The sequence below is a fragment of the Electrophorus electricus genome, chromosome 15 (assembly GCF_041902795.1).
Source record: "Electrophorus electricus isolate QZ-2024a chromosome 15, ASM4190279v1, whole genome shotgun sequence".
NCBI classification, from domain to species: Eukaryota; Metazoa; Chordata; class Actinopteri; order Gymnotiformes; family Gymnotidae; genus Electrophorus; species Electrophorus electricus.
The window spans coordinates 18,648,753-18,676,356 of NC_137511.1; the positions used below are offsets into that span (position 1 = coordinate 18,648,753).

At 42.9% G+C, this 27,604-nt stretch overlaps 2 protein-coding genes and 1 long non-coding RNA gene across 10 annotated transcripts; 1 reads left to right on the plus strand and 2 right to left on the minus strand.

Annotated features, from left to right (window-relative positions):
* Positions 1 to 36: 36 nt before the first annotated feature.
* Positions 37 to 3,196, plus strand: LOC113576891 (uncharacterized). Its single transcript, XR_003410564.3, has 2 exons — positions 37 to 377; positions 2,100 to 3,196. It is a non-coding gene; the product is annotated as an uncharacterized LOC113576891 (long non-coding RNA).
* Positions 1,823 to 6,867, minus strand: atxn7l3b (ataxin 7 like 3b). 4 transcript variants are annotated; one of them, XM_081697631.1, is made up of 8 exons: positions 6,465 to 6,860; positions 5,696 to 5,816; positions 5,121 to 5,301; positions 4,414 to 4,585; positions 3,985 to 4,082; positions 3,514 to 3,536; positions 3,116 to 3,161; positions 1,823 to 2,808 (listed from the first exon to the last, which is right to left on the minus strand). In XM_081697631.1, exons 2-8 carry the CDS (start codon positions 5,744 to 5,746, stop codon positions 2,768 to 2,770), a joined length of 612 nt encoding a protein of 203 aa, XP_081553757.1. In that variant the 5' UTR covers positions 5,747 to 5,816; positions 6,465 to 6,860; the 3' UTR covers positions 1,823 to 2,767. The 4 variants fall into 4 exon arrangements, 3 of the variants coding, with proteins under 3 accessions (XP_081553757.1, XP_081553756.1, XP_081553758.1); XM_081697630.1 differs by having other exon boundaries at positions 2,766 to 2,879; positions 6,465 to 6,867; XM_081697632.1 differs by having other exon boundaries at positions 2,766 to 2,879; positions 5,169 to 5,301; positions 6,465 to 6,852.
* A 1,342-nt stretch (positions 6,868 to 8,209) lies between these two features.
* slc4a1b (solute carrier family 4 member 1b (Diego blood group)) lies at positions 8,210 to 27,075 on the minus strand. Of its 5 annotated transcripts, none has more exons than XM_081698073.1 (18): positions 26,800 to 27,075; positions 23,241 to 23,260; positions 22,310 to 22,490; positions 21,316 to 21,451; positions 21,033 to 21,099; positions 20,699 to 20,741; positions 18,902 to 19,083; positions 17,608 to 17,818; positions 17,154 to 17,357; positions 15,636 to 15,784; positions 12,573 to 12,767; positions 12,068 to 12,310; positions 11,828 to 11,917; positions 11,301 to 11,467; positions 10,715 to 10,956; positions 9,817 to 9,986; positions 9,345 to 9,518; positions 8,210 to 8,999 (listed from the first exon to the last, which is right to left on the minus strand). In XM_081698073.1, exons 1-18 carry the CDS (start codon positions 26,825 to 26,827, stop codon positions 8,919 to 8,921), a joined length of 2,583 nt encoding a protein of 860 aa, XP_081554199.1. In that variant the 5' UTR covers positions 26,828 to 27,075; the 3' UTR covers positions 8,210 to 8,918. The 5 variants fall into 5 exon arrangements, with proteins under 5 accessions (XP_081554199.1, XP_035389315.2, XP_026864969.2 ...); XM_035533422.2 differs by lacking the exon at positions 26,800 to 27,075 and adding an exon at positions 26,195 to 26,328; XM_027009168.3 differs by lacking the exon at positions 23,241 to 23,260.
* Positions 27,076 to 27,604: the final 529 nt, after the last annotated feature.

Here is a 27,604-nt window from a genome sequence, read left to right on the forward strand (position 1 = left end):
CTCCCACTTTAAGACGCTCTCTTTTTGTGGCGCTGTTTAAAACAAACAAACAAACAAACAAACAACAACAACTACTACTACTACTACTGCTGCAGCTGGAGATAAAATGTCTCCCATTTTCCTCTCAATCATTGTTTTCATATACACTGCTGTAATTATGGGTTAACATCAGAAACATGCTTTCTCAAATATTTGACATTGTAACAGGAACAGGTTTAACGTAAATAGCCTGTCGCATTTGGACTAGCGGGGATGGGCGAAACCAGAACCAACAGGGAAGGTTCCTCATTCATGACCGCCCGGTTCTTTGATATTGAAACGTACACCCGTCTTTGGCTGGAAGACTGAGGCTTGAGGAGGCTCTCGGCATAGCGCAGGTAACCGAACTGTTTTTACGGAGCAGACAGCTTCGTTCCCCGCTGACACCCACCGCTGGCAGGTGGGAAAGAAAATGCAGAAGTTACGTGCCTCCTGGCCTTCAGATCTGGTCCAGAAAGTGAAGCGCCTCCCTGGATATGCCAAAACCGGTTCGTATTAAATCATTAGTGATGGCAACTCGATACAAAATCACGGAGAGACTTTAACTTCTTAAGTCTTATTATAGTGAAGTGCTGTTTATCAGAAGGGCAGGAATAGCGGACGGACGATGATAAACAGTTCCGACAGTTTTAGCAGTTCCTATTTTGTGGTGATACTGGCGGCAGGCCGCTCCCTGCTCGGTGCCATCGTGGCCTTCCACTTCCTTTTTAAGGTCGTGGTGTGAAGGAAAAGTCACTGTTCCCCCCGTGTGAAGGGAAGGTGTGAGAGACCAGAGCTGGGAACATGAAACGTGGCCAGCATTTAACTCCTGCATATGCCCAAGTACCTTGACAAATCCTAGACCTCCTCTAGGTTGCGTGGAGACGAGGGAGCAAAAACTCGCTCCCTATGGTGTAAGGGACTTCGGAATAGCTTTGAAATTAAACACAGGTCAAAGTGTGCATCAGCGCAAAACCTTGGCTTCTACTGGAGACGAAGTTAACATTTTTATTGTACTCGCAACTTGCTGACCTGCAGGACTTCAAATGAACCCGTTGGAGTTTTGTTGTCCAGCAGATGGCGCTGTGTCTCCTCGTCAAATAAGTCTGGATCATTAAAAACATCAAACATTTAAAATCAAACGCAAGCTAGGACGGGAACGTGGTAGATATCAAGTTTCTGTCATACAAACAAACGTTGGTCTTGAAATCTTCTATTGGGGTAAATTTTTCTCCACCTGTGCAGGAAAAGGCAGAGCATGAATGATGCAGTTAATTATTGCGTTAATTAATTTTTGACCTGACTAAGTTACACAGTGACTTCCATACTAGTCAGAACCTGATGCCAAGAAACAGAGTAGTTAAACTGATTGCAGTCGCTACAGGGCTTTATTACTCAGGCTGTCATGTAACCATTTCCTCAAATGTAATGCAAATTGGCAATTCATGACTGCATAGTTAGCCAGCACCTATAGATGGATAAAAAAAAGTCCAATATAACTCTTTCGTGGTATAGAACGTAAGCAATCCAGTCTGTAAGCTGGTTGGGTCATGAAACCTGCCTCTTACAATCGAGATTCTGGGAGTGGACTCCCAGCCTGTAAGCCGCTGGAGTCGCATGCAGCTAGGATATGCAGTGGAGGGCATTTCGGAACAAAACAAACAACTTCACCCCCAGTAGTAGATTTCATAGAAATATTGATTTTATATGTTTCAAATGGACTGACCTCCCTGTGAACTGTTGTCCCCTAAAACTGCATGTTAAAGAGGACTGTGTGTGGGTCTCAAGCGCACGCGCACACACATTATTTTCAGAGTGTATTATGTTTATTACACATGTGACAAGTCCATAAGAATAAGACTCATGGCCAGGATAGCAGCATTTTCCAGCTAGTCAAACATGTCGTTACAACACAGTGAAGACACATGATTCCTTACACTGTAAACATCTAGTACATAAAAGTCAGACTTAAAAGCTAAACAAAGGGAAAAAATACAATTAAAAGAATAGATCTGAGTCAGTGGTAGATTCAAGTTTTCATATAATCCCAAAGTTTTTTTTTTTCCTCTTCCTGTAATCAGAGCGTGGTGCGTAGGACATCTACTCCGCCTCGAGAAACACTTGGAACAAACCATCTTGCTTTGCACAAGCTTCACGTCTGAAAACATACGCCATCTCCGAAAGGCAGAACAAGCAGCACAGAGAGGACTGTTGATATACGTATGGTTTACTCCTCTTCTCTTGGATGCCTTTCAAAACCTCAGCTTTAAACATGCACACCCTCAAAAGGGTGAGCAAGACAGAAAAATGGGGCTCCACCTCGGGAAAGGCAGGGGCACAGCCCACTGGAACTCTGCGCTCGGCTACTTCTGCCTGCTGTGGTAACATCCCTGAGGCCTTCTCACTGTTCAGCGAGTCAGGCTGTCACTCTGAATTAGGAGGCTACATTATCAAGACACGATCAACACAACGTTGTTAACTGTGCAAAAATTCCAGAAAAAAAAAAAAATCAGAACACCATCATAAAGAAATGTAAAAAAAAAAGAGAACATTTGTGTAAACTGAATGACAATCAGTCAAAGTTGCTTCTAGTGACCAACATCTTCCAGACCATCCGTTCAGTTTCCTAAGGTGAACAGAATGGCATTGCAGGTAGTGACTGAAGGGATCTCGCTGCCAACAACGTTACCGTGGAAACGCTTTGTCTCTTAGCAACACGCAAGGACTTTCCTGGGTCTCTACATGTCATTTAGGATCCAGCGAAGCTGAAGGATGAAGACAGATCTTTGGCTTTTAAAAGAAGACCCGAGTCAGTTAGTGTGTCATCCTCACGCCTACGTATATCTTAAATACTGCTGGAGCTGCCGTCATTAGCAAGGATTTGGGCATCACACACACACACACACACACATTTATGCCACTTTACTATTTACTTGATGTTAAATTTGAAAAAAAAAAATCTCAATATGGAATCTTCTACAGAAGATTCCAATGGACAGAAACAATTCTCTCCAAGTGCCTTCACATAAGCATAGCAGTTCTGAAAGTCTTTGTTTGGGGTTTCATAGACATGTCTATGGACTGCACATATACTCACCATTTTTATGTTTTAAAGATTTAGATCTTCTTGGAGAATTTGGATTCTGTGGAGAGAGAGAGAGAGAGAGAAAAAAAAAGAGAGGCTAGTATCCATCCCTAATTCTCTGGCTCACAGCGCGTTAAACGGTGCTAAAATATCAAGGGTGGGCGGCTCTGCTATCCTGGGATCTGCCTGTCTAGAAAAGGAACCCAAGACGCTCATTAGTGCAGAGAGGCTTCAAGTAGACGAGCAGAGATTACCACATACAGCCTGATCGGTGATGTGTTGTTGTACAAGATTATATTTTGCACTGTTTTGACACGTTTCTGATTACACTATGGTCCAAGGAGTAAAGTGCATAACTGGGAAAACACACTTACCAACTGTACAGGTTGTTTCAAAGAATGTAAAAATACCTTATCTGCCTTTCTCTTCTTGGCTGCAGCACAAAATGAGAACCAATATCAAACACACACTTAAGCTGAGCATTACTGTGCAAACACTACTAAAATTAGGGCTGCACAACATACTGCTTCTTGAACGTTATTGTAATACTCGTCTTTTGTGCGATGCTGATATCACAGAAGTCTGACACATGACAATAACTTTTGTCATCATGTTGTTCAAACTAACGCAGGCCAATCTTTGACTATGCTGAATCAAAATTTTTCCACCGTGAATTTAATACATTGCAAGGTGTACAATATTCAGCACTACCACTGCAATACATTTCGTTCCTCATCAACCAGCCAAAAGTAAAATTATAACATTTGACTGTTCTCTGGTGTGGTAAGACGCAATATGCTAATCTGAGGTACTCCTCAAGGTAAAAGGTGTAACCGTAACTATGGTAATTCAGGCATTTCTGATAGTAATTGGGCTCTCACCTTTCTTCTCTGCCCCATAGGACCAGTCATTATCATTGACATCATCGTTGTCTTCCTGATCACTTTCTGACTTGTTTGTGTTGTTGCCGCTGGCTATTCTGTGTAGGAGTAAGCAAACCAGGTCACAACAATCCACAAGCTCAGCAAAAAAAAAAAAAGTTTCTGTGATCATATATCAGGTGGCAGTTCAAAGCAAAATTAAAGGAATTTCTCAGAAACCTGTACCCATGAGGATTTGTCAGGTACCCGCTTACAATAACGGGGCTGGGGTGTCCCGGGTATCTGCTACCATGGGGTGGGGGTTTTGGGATTTCTGATTTACCTGCTGATGTGAGGGAGGTGGGATGCAGTATTTTTCAGGATTTGCTGTGTTGGGGGGGGGGGGTGCACGGCGATGTGACTGAAGGGAGTAGAGGATTTCTCGAGTACCTGCGGTTGGCGATGCGGCTGCTGTTGCGGCCCATACCCAGGCACTTCTCCAGGTGGGGGGCGAAGCGAGATGCAGCAATGCTGCGGCTGCAGTTGGGACAAACACACTCCTTGTTCTTCCACTGGTTGTACACCTGGCCGAAGATGTCCACCCCGGGCTGGTCCACGATTTCTGCCAGCCAACAAACACCAGTGATCTTCCAGCAGATGGGCATGCATACACGTGTTGGGTGTTCGTGCGCAACAGTGATCAAAATCAGCCAGCAGGGTAAAAAAACAAGGTCAAACCAATGTATGAGCATGACCACAGCCGATATCAAACTCAGCTGAACCAAGATGCATGAAGATTTGCTAATGTTTCCAAACATATCAATATATGAAAAATAATATTTCAAATGTGAAAATGATGATCTCTCCAAAAATACCCAACACAAACAGATAAGACACGACATAGCAACAAGGGACACTATATGCAAGATGATCAAAACAATTCAAAAAGGAATCTTCTCCTGAAAGAAGCACAATAACATTCTGAAATATTTTAAATTTCCAATAAGAAAGAATAAAATAAAGCATACTTCTAAAACAACCCCAATTACAGTGAGAGGATTTGCCTGGCGCCTGATCAGAACAAGGGCTTCTGGGTAGAAAGGCACCTGTTGTGTGCGTGCGTGTATGTGTGTCAGCATTAAGCCCTTCATCCTCACTCTGAAAAGACCCGTTTGAGGCGTTAGCGCACGGCAACAGGACAGTACCAAAGTCCTTCATGCTCTCCTGGTCTGTGTCGTCCAGGAAGAAATAGCCCTGTTTGACGGCGCGGTGCACCTCGAAGCACAGTCCCAGGCATGCATCCTCCACCAGGTCGGACAGAATCTCCTGGGCGATGCCCTGAAACGAAGATCACGTGCCCAGCATCACACCAGCTGCACCACTGTAAACATCCTCCGTTTGGGGTGGAAAGAGTATGTGCGAACACTGAACGTCCAGTGGACGATTCTGTGTAATGGGTTAAGATTGCATGTGCTTTATACGTTAACCAATACACAGTGAGGGACGCCGGGAATGCTATATGGAAGTAAACATTATTGGAAGCGCACACACACAGAGACACACACACACACAGAGACACACACAGAGACACACACAGAGACACACACAGAGACACACACAGAGACACACACAGAGACACACACACACACAGAGACACACACACACACAGAGACACACACACACACACAGAGACACACACAAGGACGAAAAACACAGCAGCACTCGCACCCACCTCCATCTTGCTGTTGTCCATGTTGGACAAGGACCGCTCCTCCATTTTCATTTGCAAAAACTAGAGGAGAACTCGCTGCTGTCTACATGCTGTAGAGCACCGGGCGTGAGGGAAGTCAGGACTGCAATCAGAAGACGAACAAAAGGAAACACCCACACCCACACCCCATGAGACAGCAGTTATCCTCTTACCTAAAACCATGCGTCAAATGTCATTTGCAGTTAAAACTACAGCAGCTGAGGACCGGATCGTGAAGCGGACATGAGTCCCACGGAGGCGCGGATGGGGGCCAAATTTAGCCAGCCAAATCAGTTCCGTTCCGTTCCCCTACTCCCGGGCACTTGACACATCGCCACTCTTTCTAGACAAAACCTGACAGCCGACTGTTCTCTCGTCAGACAAACGATTCACGCCACGAGCACAGAAACAATGTAGCCAGGTTAAAGCGAAAACACTGGGGTTACAGAATGACCGCAGACTGTTTCAGATAACGCGCTACTACACAACACAGCATCGCCTGCCAAGCCAAAATGCATCTGTGCCGACAGTTAAACCCAAACTGCGTCTGTAATCTGGGACATGCACACGCGTTTGTGATCAGGACGCGACCATCACGAGTCGCTGGCTCCCGTTAAGAGTTCATTAGCCAAACGTCTTCGCGAAATGCAGCCGGATAACTTAGCTTCCGAAACAAATCTTAGTGTAAACGTCGACACGAAACGTCCTTACACTCGGTGCATTTTAACTTCAGTCTCTTAAGTTAACTTACCTTCTGCAGAATGGCCTCTTTCGGCTTTATTATCCTCCCACCGCAAGCGCCGACTTGCTCATCTGATTAAATCTGTCCTGCTTTGTAACTCTCCGCGCATTCAAGTCCCTTTAAACGTTTTTTTCCAATAAAAACACACACAGAAACGCCTTCCTATTGTGCCACTTCCCTACAGCGTTTCCTGACGGATTAAAAAAAGACGTTTAAATCGCGTCGCTGAGAGCAGCAGCCCAGTCCGCAGGCTTCCATTTTCTATTAGACTCAGACCTGACTAATCGATTCCCATCCCAGGGCGTGGCCAACGGGATTTGCTGAATCGCAATTAAAAAGTCGACCGGGCATTAAGGCCGTTCCGCACCGATTTTATTTGGTGCGTTTTATTCGGACGATTGTAAATGTAAATAAGCGCGTGTCTCCCACACCAAACGCGACTTTTCCGACAGCGAAAATGCGATTTAATATTATTTGTGCTGTGTCCGAACTTTTGTTTTTTGCGAACTTTCGCCAGCGACCAATCACCTTCGCCATCGGGTATGTGGGCGTTTCCTAGCGCACTGAAAGGGTGAATGGGGGTCTACAGCTTGATGCCTGGAGAATGGAAACTGGTCTATAATCTGATAGTGCAGGTGTCCTCTGCTGGTGAAAGCCGGAGAACACAGCCTTTCGCAGGGTCTCTGCAGAAGCTGAATGCTGCATTTGAACGACTGGTGCAAAGCTCTGGTGATGAGCAGTGCGGTGTTTGTCGGTCAGGCCCGTTGTTGGTCAGGGTGTGGCGGGCATTAGCAGATCACGAGTGAACCCGAGCACGGGAAATGCAGGTTTTAAGACTCTCTGATGAGCAGGGAGGGGTTGAGGGCCCAGGAGAGGCCTTCAGGGGCCCTTCAGATGGGCACCCCAACTCTCTTTGCATTTCAGTCCCAGTGAAGATTATGGGAACATGTTGCTCATGTGCTCCCACAGAGGAGAGCACTCCTTGTTCCTTGTGGTAAACACATGTACAGAAAAGGCCTCGCTGGATCTCCAGCAGAACAGTCTATTCTGGGTCTGCTCAGGTACTGAGCCTGAGTGTGGGCTTGTTTAATGACACTTTCAGTACTTCAGTATCTGTGCTTATTTAATGTCAGTTTCAGTACTTTAGTATCTGATGTAGTACTTACATTATTGAGGGGATTAGTCCTAAAATGTATTTAGTTTCATCAGTCATTCTAAAGTAATAAAATAGACGAGTAACTCGTAACTGTAAACATGGTAACATTGTGTTTGGCTTGTAACCTTTGATTTAAACTACATAAGCATACAAACAAGTGAGAACAACAAAGAGACAAATAAGATTGTTTCTTTGTCTCATCTGTTCTTATGGGCCTAGCAGCCTGGCAGAAAGTGTTTACCAGAGTTGATAGTGTTTAAAAAATGGAAATGGTTTTAGAAGTGAAATACATATCACAGATAATAATGCACACAATAAACAGTCAGTACTACAAGTCCAAATCTCTCTCTCTCTTGTAATCTCTCACAATTGATTAAATGATTCATGTAACTGGATTGGCTGCTTTGTGTTCACACCAACCTCCTAGATGAAGGGAGGGTGGAAACTATAGAGGACCTGGACTTTGAGGACTGGGATCTGAATACTGCTGGTCTATAACATACCAGATCAATTTAAGACATTTGACTCTTGTTTCCATATGCCTTAAACATTCTTTTATGCATGAAAAACTCATAGTTGATGAGTCCAACTTTTAAAGTGCTGGTTAAACAAGACTTTTATTTTGTATTGCATTGGTGCAACACAGTTCCTAGATTCAAATACCTGATATACATACTTTAGGCATTAGCCACCAAATACATGGGTGATCAAGGCACGTGTGGGCAGGAAGTGCAGTACACTCTATTAGAAAATCCAGAAAAAGGCACAGATGATTCAGACAGATAGCTTCATTAGAACAGTATAAAAGAGGCCGAAGTGTTACCACCAGAGTAAATGTGCGGTGCGTGTGGAATTAAATGAATCAAAAAAGATTCAGAAGTGTTCTTTATGAAAGTGCTTTGGATGTGGTAGTAGTGAGAGGCTTCAGAGAGGAGGACATGATCTTATAAGGCATCTTAACACAGAATAAAATGACAATGATATAATGATATAATGATATAATATAAACAGTGGTGTGTTGATAAAACACTAATACAACAAACACACATCAGTTAAAATGCATTCACTTACTTCACCAGTTGTATAAGAGGAAAATTTGGAATGAGCCTCTTTCTAAAATATTTATAAGTATTAATCAAAGCAGATGAGCAGTTGAAAGCAGAGCTGGGCATAAATGGAGATGCGAATGTGTCTGAATGTGCATGTCCACACAGTCCACACATGTGCATGAAAGGAGATGACTTGGAGAAAGATATGTCCTCAAATAAATCTCTCTTAGCTACCAACAGCATCCGCTGTCGCCATGCTTACGCTGGCATGCGCGTTTCTGAGTACATGTCCACACCAGGCTCCTCTTCAAATGTCGCTTTGGCATCATCAGCATCCAGCTGCGTTAAAAGAACAGATTTGAAACAAGAACCATTAAGGCTCTAACTGGATATGCCATTCCACTGAAGGAAATATAGAGCACTTGCAAAGCAAGAAAAATAGGCTTACAAGTTTATGCTAAAAGTTTTAAAGTGTGAAAAGCATTAAAATGAAGCCTCAGTTGTGATGAACCTTTCTTAAAAATAATTAACATTTGAACATGAAAAGTAATGAATTTTGAAACGAATTACTCCATATTTTAAAATTACGATAATATTTAATATGGTTAATTTAAAATTTAAAAGGTTCATAATGTCTAACAGAAATCTAGTGTTGACTATAAATTTCTTCTGAAGCTTTCTTACGCATTTCATCTCGAGCTGTGTGAAGACGCGGCCAGTCATGTACATGCGCAGAGGTACGGTGAGGATGAGGATGAAGGGCAGCGCAAGAGACAAAACGCTTGACTTCGCTGTCCACAGCATGGCCAGGCACACCACCTGGATGGCCGTGAACATGTGCATCCTGCTCGTCATCACCTGCAGGGGGCGCCATACGCTACCGTCAGTCGCTGCGGTGGTAATATTATGCCAAGCCTTGACTCAGCTCAGTAAAAAAGCTTAACTTCAAGTCAGTATGGATCACAACAATGCAAAACAACAGATCAAAAAGAGCACAAGCCTGAATAGCAAGAAAGCAGAACGCAGCCCTTATGATTTGCTTAGTGCAACTCGCATAGAACCAAAACACACTGTCTGTTGTTTGTGTTTATAATGTCAAGGCCATGCTGAAAATGGCGGACCTGTTTATTGTAACGCATTACTGGAGGATACGCACTCTTGTAGCGTACGGTTCATTGGGATGATACTTTTTGGGAACGAGGAGGAGCAGAATGCGATCCCACAGCTGAATGCCACTCAGCGATGTGATTCCCATGTAGAGGAAGATTCCGAACAGAGCCGGCATGGGAATCATCTTCAGGATGGGCTCCATGAAGATGGACAGGCCTGGGGAGAGTTCGGAGTTCGGAGCTAACACCAGGGCACAGTTACTTCCAGACACACTCCAGTTAAACAAACTAATCAAGAAGGAGATGACATGATGTGGGCCAGTGGCCTGATTCTGCACAAAGCAGAAACAACTGTATTAATTTTTAATTAATTGTGCACTTTAATAGAACTGTGTGCTTTTCCAGTGAAAAGGTCTTTTTTTTTTCCATTGTAAAATATTGTGGATCAAATATGAAACAAAGTTCTGGTAAGCCAGACCTATATATTGGCACATGAGCACTGGCTTTCTCTGTCCCAGTCTCTCTCTCTCACTCCCACCCGAGTCTGCTCAGGAAAGGGTTGCCAAGTACACACCTGTCCAATCAGGTGTGAGAGGAGATGGGTCACGCAGAGATGTGCTGTGCTTGGGAGCACGGAATGGACCCTACCGCTTCAACACATACATCTCTAGAGTTCTGAAGTGCCTCTAGTTCTAAAAATACTTACAGTTTTGTATGTCTAGTATTTCTGGCATTGTGTAGTGTTTCTAGTGTTATGAAATGTTTCTATTTTTTGTGTTGTATTTGTAGCATTCTAAAGTAATTTTAATGTTTACATTTTTTTCATATCTCTAGGGTCCTAAGGTACTTTAAAAATTCTGTAACATTTCTTGTGTGACAGAATATTTCTAACAATGGGAAGTATTTCTAAGGTGATCTGAGATTATACTCAATGAAAACACTTACCTACAAGTATGGCCACCAATACTCCACTGACCCTTTGTTCCAGAACTCTTTCTATCTGCGGCTTGGGCCCCTTACTCATGACGGTCAAGGCGTTGGCGTGGGTTACGGACCGTACCGTTGTAGCACTGAGCCAGGGCATTCCGAACAGGGCACTGCACCCCCCCAGGATGACAAGAATGAGAAGGTCCAGATGGAACCCAGATCCCTTCACCATCTTCCTCTCTGGCTTACTTATGATCAGCCTACAGTGAAAGATGAGAAGAGGAAATGCTAAGGTAGGAGCAACATATAAGGATTCAGAAAGAGGGAGAGGTCATATAATCTCCGGTGGCTCGCGTTTTGGTGGGCGTAAACACTAAAACTTTACTAAGAAATCTGTGTGGTAGTTGATCAAGGCCATTAATATCAACTACACTGTATTAATGTAGTGTAAAGCTAGGCTAACATGCCCCAACTATCTTATCATTATGAGTAATATTATCCATCGGTATTAACAATCAGAAGCGTAATACACAACAGGGAAGATTAGCCCCGGGCAGCGTCTGGCCAACCACATAGCACAGCGGAGAGAGAATGTTATGCTCACGTGGTGATCTGCGACTCGAGGAAGATGAGGATGAAGACGAGGAAGGCGGGCACGACGCAGGCGATCATCATCCAGACCGGGAAGGGTTTGCGCTCGCCAGTGGGGTTGATGAGCCAGCCCCGTGCGGCGGGGTTAGACACCTGCAACCCCTGAGGGACCACCAGTTTCTACAGCACAGAGCGGCCTTGTCAGGAGGTCAGCAGAGGTCAGTAGCGGTCAGGAGGTCAGGGCACAGTGGAAATCAAGGCTTTGGCGGATGGGCCTCAATATTTAAAGCACCCTTTTCTGTTGATTTCACTTATCATAATGGTAAGCTCTGTTTTCAGTATGTACTGAGGCTTACAGATGTTTCCAGCTCTGCCAGAAATGTCTGGCTAATTATGTCATTTTATGTCCTACTGATAAATATGTAAATCACTCTGCATAAGAGCATCTAAATGTTATTTTTAGTTCTCATCTGCTTTAGTTCTTTTTCAGCTTTCATTCATGTAAGAAGTGAGTCATTTTGTCATCTCACACATCCTTGCCTGAGTGTAGGTATCATTGATACTGATGTCCACTGCAACCATGAGTAAAATAGCGATGGGAACACCAAAGTCGCCCATCAAACGTCGGACCTGAGAGGCAAAGAGTTGACATTAAACATGCGTAAACATAACAGCAATGCAGCACAAATTTACTCTAACATTTACTGTAACTTCAATCCAAATGCAAGATTTACATATGCACAAACTCATTTGCATAATCCTTAGCATATTCAGGCTGACCTTGCCAGGCAAAAAGTAGCCATTTTTGAATATGCGCAGGAAGTATGCGATGGAGAAACAGCCGAACATCAGGCACATGGACAGCAGGGCGGTGTTGGGGTAGGAACGGTAGCGGATGCTGGTTGCCGTGGTTACGTTGCCCGTGGAACCATCCAGAAAGGTGTGGCGCACGACGACTGGCTGCCACGGGTCCGTGGTGTTCAAGTGCTCATAGTTGAGATTAAGAGGATGAGCCTTAAAAGTCTGCGATTGAAAAGAAAAGGCAGGAGTTAAATTCCATGTCATGTTTCAGTTTTTCACGTTTCTCAACGAGCTCTTGAAGCGGTACATTTGTGGAAATTATAACGTTGGCATGAAGCTAACAGGGCTTAGTTTTAAGCACTTAGACTTCATGTTGTGTTCTAGAGTTCAGGAAAACACCTTCATGAACGGATTACAAACTTGACGGTCATTAAAAATGAATCAAAAATCGGTATGGAAACAGCAAATAGACATGAGTGAGTACATTGGCAAGTTTGGTGAAGGTCTCGTAGATGAAGATGAGAGAGATGAGGATGGAGAAGATCTCCTGGGTGAAGCGAGAGATGAAGCGGACCAGGAAGCTGCCCTCGAGCGCCACAGTCAGTACCACGATGACCATGAGCCACATGCCGATCCACACCCTGCCTACGAGGTACTCCACGTCCTGAGCCCTGCAGAACTGGGGGACCACACACACACACACACACACACACACACACACACACACACACACACACACACACAGAGCAGTAAACAGCAAATGGTCAAACGGTCCCCATGTTTTTAACATTTGCAAGAACATGTTATAAATGTAGACTATTGTGATTGAGTGTGTATGGTGTGTGTGTGCGTGCATGTGTGTGTGTAGTAGAAAAAGCCGCTATTGTTGGCGATTTCAATATTCGCTTTGATAGTGATCCTCTGAGATCAGCCTTTAGTTCCACATTACAATCAACTGGTTTCACCCAATGTATAAGAGAATCCACACACTCTTGTGGACATAGGCTTCACTTAGTACTGACATATGGCGTACACACAGAGAACGCAGTTATACTACCCAGTTGGATGCCATGTCAGACCATTCCCTAATTTCATTTGAACTACGCATGAGCCACAATATAGTAACCTCGCCTCGCTACCACACCAGATGCACGATCACGTCAGCCACTGCATTTAGACTTATTGCAAATCTCCCAGACTTATCATTTGTGACTAGGAACCCCATGGATCTTGATTAAATAACCGAATGCTTAGATTCAGTATTCTGCTGAACACTCAATGATGTTGCTCCACTTAAGAATACAAAAAATTAGGGGCAAAAAAATTGTACATTGGTGCAATGATCACATTCACAATTTAAAATAAAACACTCAAAAAATAGAACTTAAATGGCGTTTTATTGTAGTCTTCCAGCTTGCATAGAAGGAGAGCCTTCTCAAGTATAGAAAAGCACATATGACTACTCAAAGAGCTTATCTCTCAACCCTAATAGAAAATAACAGAAATAATCTTAGATTTCTATTTAGTACAATTATACATCTAACTAGGAATAAAACTGACGCCAAAGCTCAGGTTACAACATCACACAGTAATAATCAATTCATGAATTTCTTTAATGAGAAAATGAAGCACATTAGAGATTACATCCAGAGTATTATCATGACATCGGGAAGCTACTTAGAGATCAGAACAACCAAGCCAAAAACAACTCTAGAATCCTTTACACCTATCCAAGAGCCAGAACTTAAATCTTTGATCTCGCACTCAAAATCCTCCACTTGCTTACTAGATTCAGTGTCCACAAACTTTTTAAGGTATTCCTACCTGAAGTAATTTAATCTTTACTACATCCTTGAAGTCATCCTTGAACCTTGGCTACATTCCTAAATCATTCAAATTAGCATTAATCACACCACTTATCAAAAAAATCTAACCTCGATCCATGTGAGCTGTCAAACTACAGGATGATCTCAAGCCTTCCATTTATTTTCTGAGATCCTAGAAAAAGCTGTAGCTTAGTAGCTAAACTCATAACTGAATCAGAACCCTGATACATGAAGTCTTTCAGTCAGGGTTGCTACCAGTTTGTTAACATAACAGACTTCTCAGCATACAACAAGGTTAGCTATGGTGTCCCACAAGGATCTGTTCTAGGGCCTCTGCTTTTTTTACATATGCTACCTCTAGGTGACATTATAAGTAAACACTGTGCTAGTTTCCACTGCTACGCCGATGACACTCAGCTATATGTCTCAGCCATCTTTCTTCACCTTAGGAACATTTCAAAGATTAGGAAAATGCTCTTCTCACATGAAAAGCTAGTCCATGCATTTACCACTTCCAGACTACCACTTGGACTACTGTAATGCTTTACTACCTGGTTGTAGCATTAAGTGCCTAAACAAGCTCCAGCTAGTTCAAAATGCAGCAGCCAGAGTTTTACTAGAACTAGAACATTTTTATCACATCACACCTATCTTAGATACTTTACATTGGCTCCCAGTAAAATTTTGTATTGATTATAAAAAACTTCTAATAACCTACAAAGCACTGAATGGTCTTGCCCCACAGTGCCTTAGACAACTCTTAGTGCATCGCAATCCATCATGTCTGTTTAGATCAAAAGGTGCAGGCTCTTTACTAGTACCAAGTATAAGAAAATCTACTGCAAGGGCCAGAGCCTTTTCCTATAAAGCTCCTACATTATGGAATAACCTTCCTGTAAATGTTCAAGATTCAGACGCATTCTCAATATTTAAGGTTAGGCTGAAAACCTCTCTGTACAGTCAGGCATTTTATTAACTACTTCCCATCTTATGTAAAGATGTAGATCTTGGGGTCCATGGGCATTGAGAGTTATAGTAAACTGGCACGTTATGATGCCGTCACTTCACCTCTCTTTTGTCACTCAAGTTTGATTGAGAGCGGCGGAGTGCTGATGTTCCAGGGTGCCCTCATGCCTGTGGTTCCTTCTGGCTCTTTCCTTCTAGCTGTGCTGCCGGAGTCCATCATTGCACATTAGAATTCCTCGTATCTAGACATGCTTAATCTAGTCTCTCTTTCTGCCGAGGCACACCCACCCCTGATGTCATGATATTACTGAGCCTCAACCCATCTCGGGTACCATGGCTACTCCTACCACCCTCTGATGTCCCCTGCTGTAGCCCACCACACCTCAACCCAATCCATCTACTCTTCGTTGCCCTTAATGGATGTTTTCTTGCGAAATGTCATGATGTTACCGAACCTCTACCTGTCTCAGCTGCCATGGCTCTTCCCACCGCAATTGTTGGACTAGCAATTGTTACTATTGTGGTGACTGTTATCAGCCAGAGGAGGATGTCCCCCCTTTTGAGTCTTGTTCCCTCTCAAGGTTTCTTCCTGGTGCTCTAGGGAGTTTTTGCTGGTCACTGTCGCCCTTGGCTTGGACTCAGGCATTTATAAAGCTGCTTTGTGACAACATCTGTTGTAAAAACATTATATAAACAATTTTTGATTTGATGTGTGTGTGTGTGTGTGTGTGTGTGTATGCGTCTGTCTGTCTTACCCCATAGAAGGCTTCCTCGAACACCAGCAGTGGTCCAGAGAAACCAATGATAAGGACTGGCTGAGCGGCGAGAAGACAGAAGATGACACCCTGTACTGCAGTAGACAGCATCAGCTCCGACACACCCATCATGTTGTCCACTTTATCAGCTGTGGCAGGGGAAGGAGCAAATGGAAACATGTCATTTGAATGTTTTTTTCAGTGCCAATCAAAGTAGCATGCATAGAAGCTATGGTTTTCTAGTCAGGGATTGAAATAAAATAAGATGCATTATTCTCTTTGTGTTACAGTCTATACACGCACACGCAAACACACAAAAATGCATATACACATACACACATCTAGAGATCGCTACAGTTGTAAAAAAATATAAGAAAACAATGATTATAATCCCTATAGTATAATGGCTAATATGGCTATCAACAACCTCCAATGTGCCTCAAAACATTCATCAGGGAGCAAAACAGATCTTACAGAACACCAGGCTCTTCGTACTGGTGTTCCACCAGTGGGAATCTGTGTTCTGCTGGTCTGTCCTGGAAACTTCTTTTTATAACCACTGCACAAAAATAATACAGCCCAAGACAAATATGAATTTCATAAGGAGTTCATCATTAAACATTTTATTGACTGTAATACCTCTTTTGTTATCTATAGGCTGGAATGCCCCAGTTGTAAAGTTTTTTTTTTGTTTGTTTTTTTTTACACTGGGAGGACAAAAAGATGTTTCCAGGACAGGATAGTGGAACACAAATATTTCGTTCACACAGGGAATGTAAATTAACCTATGGCTAGAAACTGTCTGGACTTTCATAACAGTAACACTAACCCAGTAACAGTAACTGGATAACAGTAACCCATCCACACGACGTGTCACATTCCACTTTCCATACAAAAGGGTGACAGGCAAAGAAAACATTCCCAAAAGGAATACCTTTAAATAGACAAATTACAGGCTACTAAACATCTGGGCCTAAATGAGGAACTGGGGTTTATTTTCTGAACATCTTTCTATTTTTCGTAAGCATTGTAAGTGTTTGTATTCATGTCGTTGCACTTTAATTCAACTATAATGAATATTCTGAACCAAGTCTGTTTCTGCGCTACAATCTGTTGTAGTTCAGCTTTGGCGAATACTCTGACGCCATCTACTGGAGGTTGTACACATTTACACCATGTCTAGGTCACATCATCGTCATGTCCTACAGGTGGAAGACCACTAGAAAAGTGACAGATGTTTTGTGAGACTCCGAGATTCTGTTTGTCTCACAAATTAATGCGTCAAAAGTTGTTTTAAAGTCTTTAAAATATCTTAAATATGTTAAATATGACTTAGGCGTTATAATAAAGACAGTATAATCATTAAAGAAATGCACGCACGCACACACACACACACACACACACACACACACACACACACACACACACACACACACACACACACACACACACACACACACACACACACACACACACACACACACACACACACACACACACACACACACACACACACACCTAGCAGGCCTCCAAAGGTGATTGCAGGGGAGAGGGCAGCGAAGTAGATGAAGATGACAGCAGCAAGAACCTGAGCGTTGAGGCCGTCGGTGATGTCACTAACGTAGTGCCGGTACCGCCTCTTCACGTCCCGGATCACGCCTCCAAACGGAATTCCCGAACGCAACAACGGGTCCTCCTCCGGACGCTCTCTTGCACTGGACACTGAGGACAGAAAAGTTGCAGGCTGTTGGTGTCCTGTTAGTAATATATTATTAGGATTTACCAATTAGAATTATTGGTAATAGGTTTGTTCATCGTCCGTAATTAACTCCATTTCCAGTTTATTACATGCAGTTGGTATGTAATTACATTTATGAAAAGTATTTATGTATGAGTCAACGTGTGTGTGTGTATGTCTGAGAGAGAGAGTGAGAGCATACGTAGTATATGTAGGTGTTCCATGTCTGCTTACGTTTGCGGGGTTTGAAGTCAAGGTGGGGCTGAGAGTCATGGGGGCGGAGCCTCTCCTGCAGGAGCTTCTTTTGGAAGCCGATGATTGGTGCGAGCATGGCTTCGTTCTGGATCTCGGTGGGCGGGATCACAACGCTGCAGTCCATGAAACTAGCCACGGCATCAGCCACCTCCCTGTCACTCTGAGCATGGCTCACCGCCTGACTGAACACCTGTGGTGTGTGTGTGTGTGTGTGTGTGTGTGTGTGTGTGTGTGTGTGTGTGTGTGTGTGAGTGTGTGTGTGTGTGTGTGTGTGTTTGCATGTGTGTGTGCACATAATGCACATATAGGTCATCAGTGACAGTAACGACTATTTACAACAGTAGATTTAAAAAACAAAACAAAAAGCAAAGTCATAGGACACTCAAGCAAAACACCCACTATTAGAAACCAATCCCCCACTATTAGAACCCAATGCCCCACTGTTAGAACCCAATGCCCCACTGTTAGAACCCAGTCCCCCACTGTTAGAACCCAATCCCCCACTATTAGAAACTAATCAGCCACTATTAGAAACTAATCTGCAAAGACCTTCCACAGGTGATAGATCCCGGGATGTAATAAGACTTATTATTCCTCTATAACTGATGTGAAGCACATTGAATTGCCGCTTTGTATAAAAGTGCTACACAAAAAACTTGCCTACCAAAATTCAAAAGAAGTGAAACATCTAAATCTTACTCCTATACTCATATTTTCAAAGACTAGTCACCCACACTTGTGGCCAAAGTAATCTTGTTTCATCAGTTTTAACCACAACAATACATTACTAAAATCATGTTTATTAGAAATGTTAGAAATAAAAAAATAAATAGATAAATAACTGGAGACTTTAGCAATTTGCTCAAAATACTTCACTTTTCGTACAATTCTTTACAATCTGAAATTATTTAAAAGGACCAACATTGCCTCAACATACAGCAAGTTGCCAGTCCTAAATTTGTGGGTCAACCCTTTGCAAATATTTCAGTTTTCCTAGTTTACACCAGATTTCTCACAGTTTATTTGCTGACTCATTTTCTGTCTTTGAGCAGAAAAAAGCTCAAGGAACCCTCAGGACAGGACAGGACAGATGACCAATGAGACAGAGTCCAGCTAGAGGGCAGGACATGCTACATAAACCTCCTGCAAACCGTTCCTATTAGGAATCACATGGTTGTGGTGCATCAGCCAATTACCCACGCCAGCCTCCTGGCCCTCATTGCCCTGCCCCCGTGCCATGGCCCCGCCCCTGAACCTGGGCCCCGCCCCTCACTTTATCAGCCAGCAGGGCAGCCATAGCATGTCCGGTGTCGTGGTAGTCCATTTCACTCTTGGTGGGGCCCACCAGGAGGAAGAGCAAGCGCACAGGGCCCAGGGCCTGCAGAGCGTCCAGGACTGCAGCCTCTCTCAGCTGGACCAGGGCCATGGCTGGCCTCTCCAGGGAGTCCAGCGCACCTGATACACACACACACACACACACACACACACACACACACACACACACGCACACACAGTGGAGAAAATCATTATTTGCTCCCCTGCTGATTTTGTAAGTTCACCCCCTTACAAAGACATGAACAGTCTATAATTTTCATGGTAGGTTTATTTTAAGAGCAAAATAAGTATTTGATCCCCTACCAACCAACAAGAAATCTGACCCCTACAGACCAGTTATGTGCCCATGAGGCACACAAATTAGTCCTGTCCCTTTAAGAAGGTACTCTTAATCTCACCTCGTTATGTGTATAAAAGATACCTGTCACAGAATCAATATCTTCCATTCAAACCTCCCGACCACCAAATAGCTGTCAAAGGACGTCAGGGACAAGATTGCAGACCTGCAAAAGGCTGGAATGGGCTACAAGAACATCAGCAAGAAGCTTGGTGAGAAAGACACCACTGTTGGCACGATAATTCGAAAATGAAAGAAACACAAGATAACAGTCAATCGCCCTCACTCTGGAGTTCCATGTAAGATCTCACCTCGTGGGGTAGGATGATTCTGAGAAAGGTGAGGTATCAGCCCAGAATTACACAGGAGAAGCTTGTTAATGATCTCAAGGGAGCTGGGAGCATAGTCACCAAGAAAACCATTAGTAACACACTTCACCATAATGGATTGTGATTCTGCAGTGCCCACAAAGTCCCTCTGCTCAAGAAGGCTCATGTACAGGCCCATCTAAAGTTTGCCAGTGAACACCTGAATGATTCAGAGAAGGCTTGGGAGAATGTGATGTGATGAGACCAAAATTGAGCTCTTTGGCTTCAACTCCTGTTTGGAAGCAAAGAAATGCTGGATATGACCCCAAGAACACCATCCCCACTGTCAAACATGGAACTGGAAACATTCTGCTTTGGGGCTGTTTCTCTGCTAAGGGTACAGGAAGACTTCGCCGAATTGAGGGGCAGGTGAATGGGGCCATGTAGCGCAGAATCCTGAATGAGAACCTCCTGGGCTCAGCCAGAACACTGAAGATAGGTCGTGAATGGGTCTTCCAGAATTACAATGACCCAAAACATATGGCCAAGGCAACAAAGCAGTGGCTTAAGAAGAAGCACATTAAGATTGTGGAGTGGCCTAGCCAGTCTCCAGACCTTAATCTCATAGAAAATCTGTGGAGGGAGCTCAAACTTCGAGTTGCCAAGCGACAGCTTCGAAACCTTCAGGATTTGGAGAATGTCTGTAAAGAGGAGTGGGCCAAAATCCCCTCTGAGACGTGTGCAAACCTGGTGACCAACTACAAGAAACGTCTGACCTCTGTGATTGCCAACAAGGGTTTCTCCACCAAGTACTAAGTCATGTTTTGCTTGATCAAATAAGTATTGCACTTACTCAAATACAAATGAATTCATAACCTTAATAATAGTTTAACAGTGAAAGTACCAATTTTTGTAAAAAACAAAACAAAACAAAACGTGTACCAGAAGGTACCACAAGGTGGAGTGGAGTGTACATTAACAATGCCTGTACTTTAAGAACCATTTAAAAAGTCGTCTATTTAATATAGCAGTCACAACATTTGTAGGGAGTGCAGAGCAGTTAATAGATGTAATCCACAGTCATGCTTACCTACAAACAGCACAGAAACTTCCACACTTTCAAGAGCATCTCTCTGCAACAGACATATAATACAAATATTTATTTATAACAGAAAAGAGCTATACTGGGAAAGCCACAACCAGTTTTTAAAATATAATATTTTGGTTTATTTTCCTTTGGTTTGGTTTATTTGATACTTGATTTACTTTGTTTTCCATATTGTCATTAAATGACCAAAACTGGTACATTTGTCAAAAATAACTAAAAGAAATCATCAATTAGTGTTATGCAAATAAAAGTATATTGATTAGTTAAATTGCTTGCTTATATAAGACATACTGGTACAGTGAGAGAATTTTCTTACCCTCTCTGCAACAGAGAATGTTTGCATTTCCAGGGTTGAGGTCAGAGCCTGTGCTTCTGCTGATTGGCTAAGGAGAGTGAGACCAAAAATTATTAGTACCATAATAAATTATTCATGAGTATATCATTAAAAATATCATTGGCTTTATTGTTAAAATCTAAATCAATTTCTAAATAAATTATTACATAAACCGAAGTTTATTAACAAACCATTTTAGAGGTTTCAAACCCCGTTTCTGGAAGGAAGCTGCAGGTTAGAAGCATGAATTCACTTCAGTTTGTACCTGCCACTCTGTCTCACGGCTTGGAGAAGCCCATCCCGGTCTTCAGGCCTGATCTCCTTCTTGGTGACCATCTCGTCCACGATCTTCTCAGCGATGCCAGAGAGTGAGCGTTCCTCCACGTCCAACAGCACCACTCCTGACAGCATGGTGTGGAAAAAAGAACAAAACAAAAAAACATGCAAGATAAAGAGGATGGAAAAATGACCAGGTAAAGTCTAAGAGGTATTTGACAGAAAAGGGGTAGATGTTGGAGCAGATGGACTAGGGTCAGGGGCAGAGTTCTCAAGGGCCAGGGGCATTTGTGGTAGTTATCAGCCCCATCTCAACCAGCCAGTGCTTCTGTTACACTCCCTCTCACATTCCTCGCTGACCCTGGAAACCAGACTAACCTGTTCAGCTCACACTACAATAAGAAGAGGAGATGGGAGGCAACAGGATGAACTCTGGGTGAACTTCAACTTGGGCTTATAGTTCACCCTGGCAAATTAATGCCTGATATAAGCTAAATCTAGCTCAGGTGACAGTGATCTGTGACCTAACAAAGCTGCTGGTGTCATAGAGCTGTGACAGTCTGTGATGACCTCATGAGGCTGCTGGTGTCATGGAGCCCTGTGACTTGAGCTGTGTAACTCACTTATGACCTCACAATGCTGCCAGTGTGATAGAGCTGTTTAACTCAGTGATGACCTCACAATGCTGCCAGAAGAATAGAGCTGTATAACTCAGTGATGACCTCACAATGCTGCCAGTGTAACAGAGCCGTGTAACTCAGTGATGACCTCACAATGCTGCCAGTGTGATAGAGCTGTGTAACTCAGTGGTGACCTCACAATGCTGCCAGTGTGATAGAGCTGTGTAACTCAGTGGTGACCTCACAATGCTGCCAGTGTGATAGAGCTGTGTAACCCAGTGATGACCTCACAATGCTGCTGGTTTGAAGGAGTTGTGTGATTTAGGGATGACCTCACAATGTTGCCAGTGTGATAGACCTCACCAGTTTCCATGGTCCTGTAGACCTGCACCAGGCTCTTGAAGGTCAGGTAAGAGATGCGTGGTAATCCCCAGTGGCCCGCCTCAGGGTCATAGTTCTCCTTGTAGCCTGCCCATTGGCCCATCTCCTGCATGTGGCCCTGCTGGTTATGGTCCATCATCAGTTTGGTCAGCTCAACAAAAGCCTAGGGGAAAGGCAGAGGGTAAGGCTGCACAAAATATCATTTGTTAATTATTATTACAATATTGCAATGCTGATACTGTCAAGGGGGCACCATTTAACTAAGTCCTCTGACAGATCCCTGCTTTATGTTTCTTGGGTCTTTTTGTAAAGAACCACTTTGAATAATGTTTTGTATGGATCATTTGGTATAATTAAATGAAATAGTAAAATATTCACACAGTGTAACAAAACCTATGCCACATGCCTGGTGTAAGCAGATCCTGAGACCATGCTGAGTGTGTTACACTGACATTGTATTACTAACACTGACAGTGTGTTACTAACCCTGACACTGTATGTGTGTGTTACTGACAGAGAAATTGTGTGCTACTGTGCTGAGTGTATTACTAAAACTGACATTGTGTGTGTGTGTTTCCTCTTCCATGGTGACTGATACATGCTGGCTCCTGTTTAATCTGCAAATACCAGGAGTATAAAAGGCATGCTACAAGTGTGTGTGTGTGTGTATGTGTATGTGTGGTGTGTGTGGTGTGTGTGTGTGTGTATGTGTGTGTGTGTGTGTGTGTGTATGTGTGTGTGTGTGTGTGTATGTGTGTGTGTGTGGTGTGTGTGTGTGTGTGTGTATGTGTGTGTGTGTGTGGTGTGTGTGTATATGTGTGTGTGTGTGTGTGTAGTTTAGAAAACAGTACACAGAATATTGCTTTGCCATGTTAGCATGTTAGGTTTGGTCCTCCTTGAAGCCTGTGCTTACCAAACAGTCTCCTCGCGTTCCTGTTGTTGTTCAGGTTATCAGCACAGCACGTTCAGTGGGATAACAGCACAGTTGACAAAATGATCAGATTAACATTTTGATGGGACAGGTGGAAAAATGTAAGATAATAAATTCTGGCAGCTTTTCAACTGACCGAACACGTGTTCAGGATGTTGATCTAACAGTTGGATGATCTTTTCTCTAACAATGTATCTAATAAAGTATCACATTTTCCCAATGAATGAGGCATTCGTTTATTTCTCCAGTCTTTCAATATTTAATAAACTATGGGCAATATGGGCAATAAACTATGGGCAACTATGGGCAATATAGCGTCAAAGGTTCTGGTCCATTTTTAGTAGCCCAGTCATAGGTCTGTCCTCATGGAAAGAGGCAGGGATAAGATAGCATCTACCAATGAATGATAAAAGGAAGAGAGGCGGGGCAGGATGGCCTCTACCAATTAATGATAAAAATTATTTTTTAATTTCCCATAAGACATCTCAGTAAGCCATGTCTAACAGGAAATTGTATGATACATATTTGGGTCCAAGTGTCAAGTGAGTTTCTCTAAAGTTCCATTAAACTTTATCAATAATGTCTGATAATTAACGACTTCAACTATTTCGACTTGAATAATGCTCCTAGTAGTTTGCCAGCAGACTATAACTACTTGCTAATATGCATCTCAGCCAAGCAGGTTTTGAAAAGGATTGTTTTTCACTTTTACCTAGTATCTTGCTTTTAATTGACACAAAATTATACAAGTCATCTTCAATCAGGGCACTGAACAGACGTGCCCAGTGACTGAGCTTCGAGCTTGTATCCAGCCCAAATGAAGAGCAATGAGGAGCGATCACATCAAAACACATTCTAAGAGCCCCTGGCCACAAAACTGAGCACTGCATGTTTTCAGACCGATTTGAAAATGGTCTAGGCAAATTACGTTAGATCTCTAAATGCTACCAAGAGTTTCAGGTTTCAGTTAAAGGGCTGCAGGGTTTGCATTGGGCCTGTTTTGGCAAACCCTGTTCTATTCTTCACAGTGACGTTTGTGATCAACCCTCATCTGGAAGCCAACTGTTTATGACCAAGACAAAGAAGGAAGTGCCAAAGATCAAAGACTGGTGCTTTTTACGTGTGTGTGGCTCTGTTCTCTTTCGTATTGTGTGGAACAAATTAAAAACATGAAAATAGGAATAAGAAAAGGATGACAAAAGAAATTAAATAAAGGTTTGAATTTGTCTAAACTTAGTAACCGTCAATTGCTGGTCTAGATATTTTATTTCTGTTTTAGATCCAAATACAGGTTGCTGTTTCCATAACATCAGGGCAGACATACTGAGTGATACATATATTCAGATCAAAGGTGTCAAATCCGTTTTGACACACACAGGAACACAAACCTATATAAAAGTAAAACCTACACAGATACGTACACAGTGTAGGTGTGTGTCCATGTGTGTATGCGGCTCTGCGTGTGTTTGTGTGTGTGTGCGCGTGTGCATGTGTAAGTGTACATGTGCATGTGTGTGTGTGTGTGTGTGTGTGTGTGTGTGTGTGTGTGTGTGTGAGTGTGTGTGTGTGTGTGTGTGTGTGTGTGTGAGTGTGTGAGTGTGTGTGTGTGTGTGAGTGTGTGTGTGTGTGAGTGTGTGTGTGAGTGTGTGTGTGTGTGTGTGTGTGTGTGTGTGCGTGTGTGTGTGTGTGTGTGTGTGTGAGTGTGTGTGTGTGTGTGTGTGTGTGTGTGTGTGTGTGTGTGTGTGTGTGCATCAATATCGCTTTTTTTCCTTTTCATCCTCGTGCGGGTGTGTGTGGGGCCAAGTGAATCTTTGCGTAGGACATTTTAAAGAGGTCTATTGGCAACATACTTCCACTGTGATAAACAAAAACACAAACAATAAAATGAACAATTGTGTGCTTTTGCAAATCTCTAAAAGCTTATTTTTATTTGTTACATGAAACTAGAATGAAAACATTTTTATATGAAATCAAATTTCTTTATATAGCAGATGTTTTCTGTTACATAACAGATGTTGTCACAAAGCAGCTTTACAGATGTCCAAGTCCAAGCCCCCAGTGAGCAAGCCAAGGTTGACGGTGGTAAGGAAAAACTCCCTATAGAGTATGAGGAAGAAACCTTGAGAGGACCCAAGACTCAAAGGGGGGGGGGGGGGGGGGGGAGACGTTCTCCTCTGGCCAACAACGGTCATCACTATACTAACAATTTTAAGAGAAAAATAAATAAATAAATAAATATTAAATTGAAAAAATGAATGTCTTGTCTTGTCCTGGTGGTGTATATGTGTTCGAACGTGAATGTCCATCATTTATATGTATCTAGTATTAATGTATTAATATTAATAAGTATTATTAATATGTAATAATAATAAGTATTAGTATTAGTATTAAAATGAGTATTAAAATTAATTGAACAGTGTCTCTTAACATGTTCTGAGCCATGCATCCCCACAGTAGTTGGAACTTCTCTCTATCTGGATAAGCATCTCTATTGGAACTTCTCTCATCTGGATAAGCATTAAAATTAAAAGTCCAGAAATGTTCAGAATTTTGAATTTTTTGGTCTAGTTTTGTCTAGTCCTGCTACAGTAGAGGGAGTTGCTTTCTTGACTCTCTCTTTCATATTCTGCCCATCTCAAATACGGAGGTTCGGTTACTAGAGGTTTAGGGTACTAGAGGTTTAGGGTATTATTACTGCATTATTATTGTTTATTAAAACAGGATTCTGTTTAGTCTTGCTGGAGTTCCATTTTGCAATACATTTTAATTTGTGTTATCGCAAATAATCTACAAATGATCTACAAATCGCATTTGTCATGATACTGCCATCTTTTACAATAAGCTAAAGTTTTTAACAATGAATGAGCTCAGTCACATGTAAACATGACTGTATTATATACTGGATAGATTTAACCAATTTAGACAGACTCACTTACCACCTGCTGTCAGTATCCAGACCACATGGAGAGAATAATATCTGACCTCCAAGACCACAAGAGCACACGTCATAGAAACTGCATTTGTATCTACAGCTCTGATATATACTACCCAGAGACACACCCCTGCACATATAACCACATACAGACAGGTTCTTTCACACACACACACACACACACACACACACACACACACACACACACACACACACACACACACACTCTCTCTCTCTCTCTCTCTCTCTCTCTCTCTCTCTGTGTCTCTCATTCTCTCTCTATTCACATACACGTACACATACACACACAGGAACACAAACCTATATAAAAGTAAAACAGATACAGACGTACACAGTGTGGGTGTGTGTCCATATGTGTTTGCAGCTCTGTGTGTGTGTGCATGCATGTGTGAGTGTATGTGTACATCATGTGTGTGTGTGTGTTTGTTTGTGTGTGCGTATGTTAATGCATGTGTGTGTGTGTGTGTGTGTGTGTGTGTGTGTGTACACCTGTGCTCTTATGCACATATCCCTCGCCACATCTTATCACACTCACACCGGCTTGTTTAACCTAAACACACCCTGAATGTTCACCAGTCCCATACTCACCTTCAACAGCTCCAGGCACAGAGTACATCTGGAGGAAAACTGCTTCCTCTTCTCTCTCTGCGCCTCTCTCCTCTCTATTCCTTCCCAGAGGAGAACAGGAAGGAGCAGACAGGCATCTGGGCTCTCCGGGTCCCAGCACAAGACCGGGAAGAAAGTCCGGGGCGTCAGCCCAGAGAGAGAGATGTTATCTAGGATGGAAGCAGACACTGAGTCCCTGAATCTTACAGGCAGGCATAGAGGGCATACGCACAGCAATTAACATGACAGTGAGCAGAATCTTTCGCCTGCATCTTGTCTTTATTTCCTTTTTCTTCCACACTGAAGGTTAGAAGTCATGTGACCAATAGTGTTGCCCAACAGTTAGCGGATACCTGCATGTAACACACTGTTTACACTGAAGCGGCAAAATATTACATACTCCGTGTGATTGGAAGGGAAGCTTGCTGTCAGTTTGTCATGTGTGTGTTGTGTGCGCGTATTCTCTTTGGATCAGTGAACAAAGACTGTGAGTGGTTTGAAGAGACAGCTGACGGCTTACCGAGGGAGGCCTGGATGTAACTGTGCGTGTTTCCTTTATTATGAGATACAAACAGTAACCAGAGTTGTTGGATATATGTGAAAACAAGAGAATGAAAGTGAAGGGCAAGGGAGAAAGAGAGAGTGACAGAGCATGAGATAGAGAGGTAGACAGTAGGAGATAGACAGTATGAGATAGAGGGAGAGTATGAGATAGAGGTAGACAGTAGGAGATAGACAGTATGAGATAGAGGGAGAGTATGAGATAGAGGTAGACAGTAGGAGATAG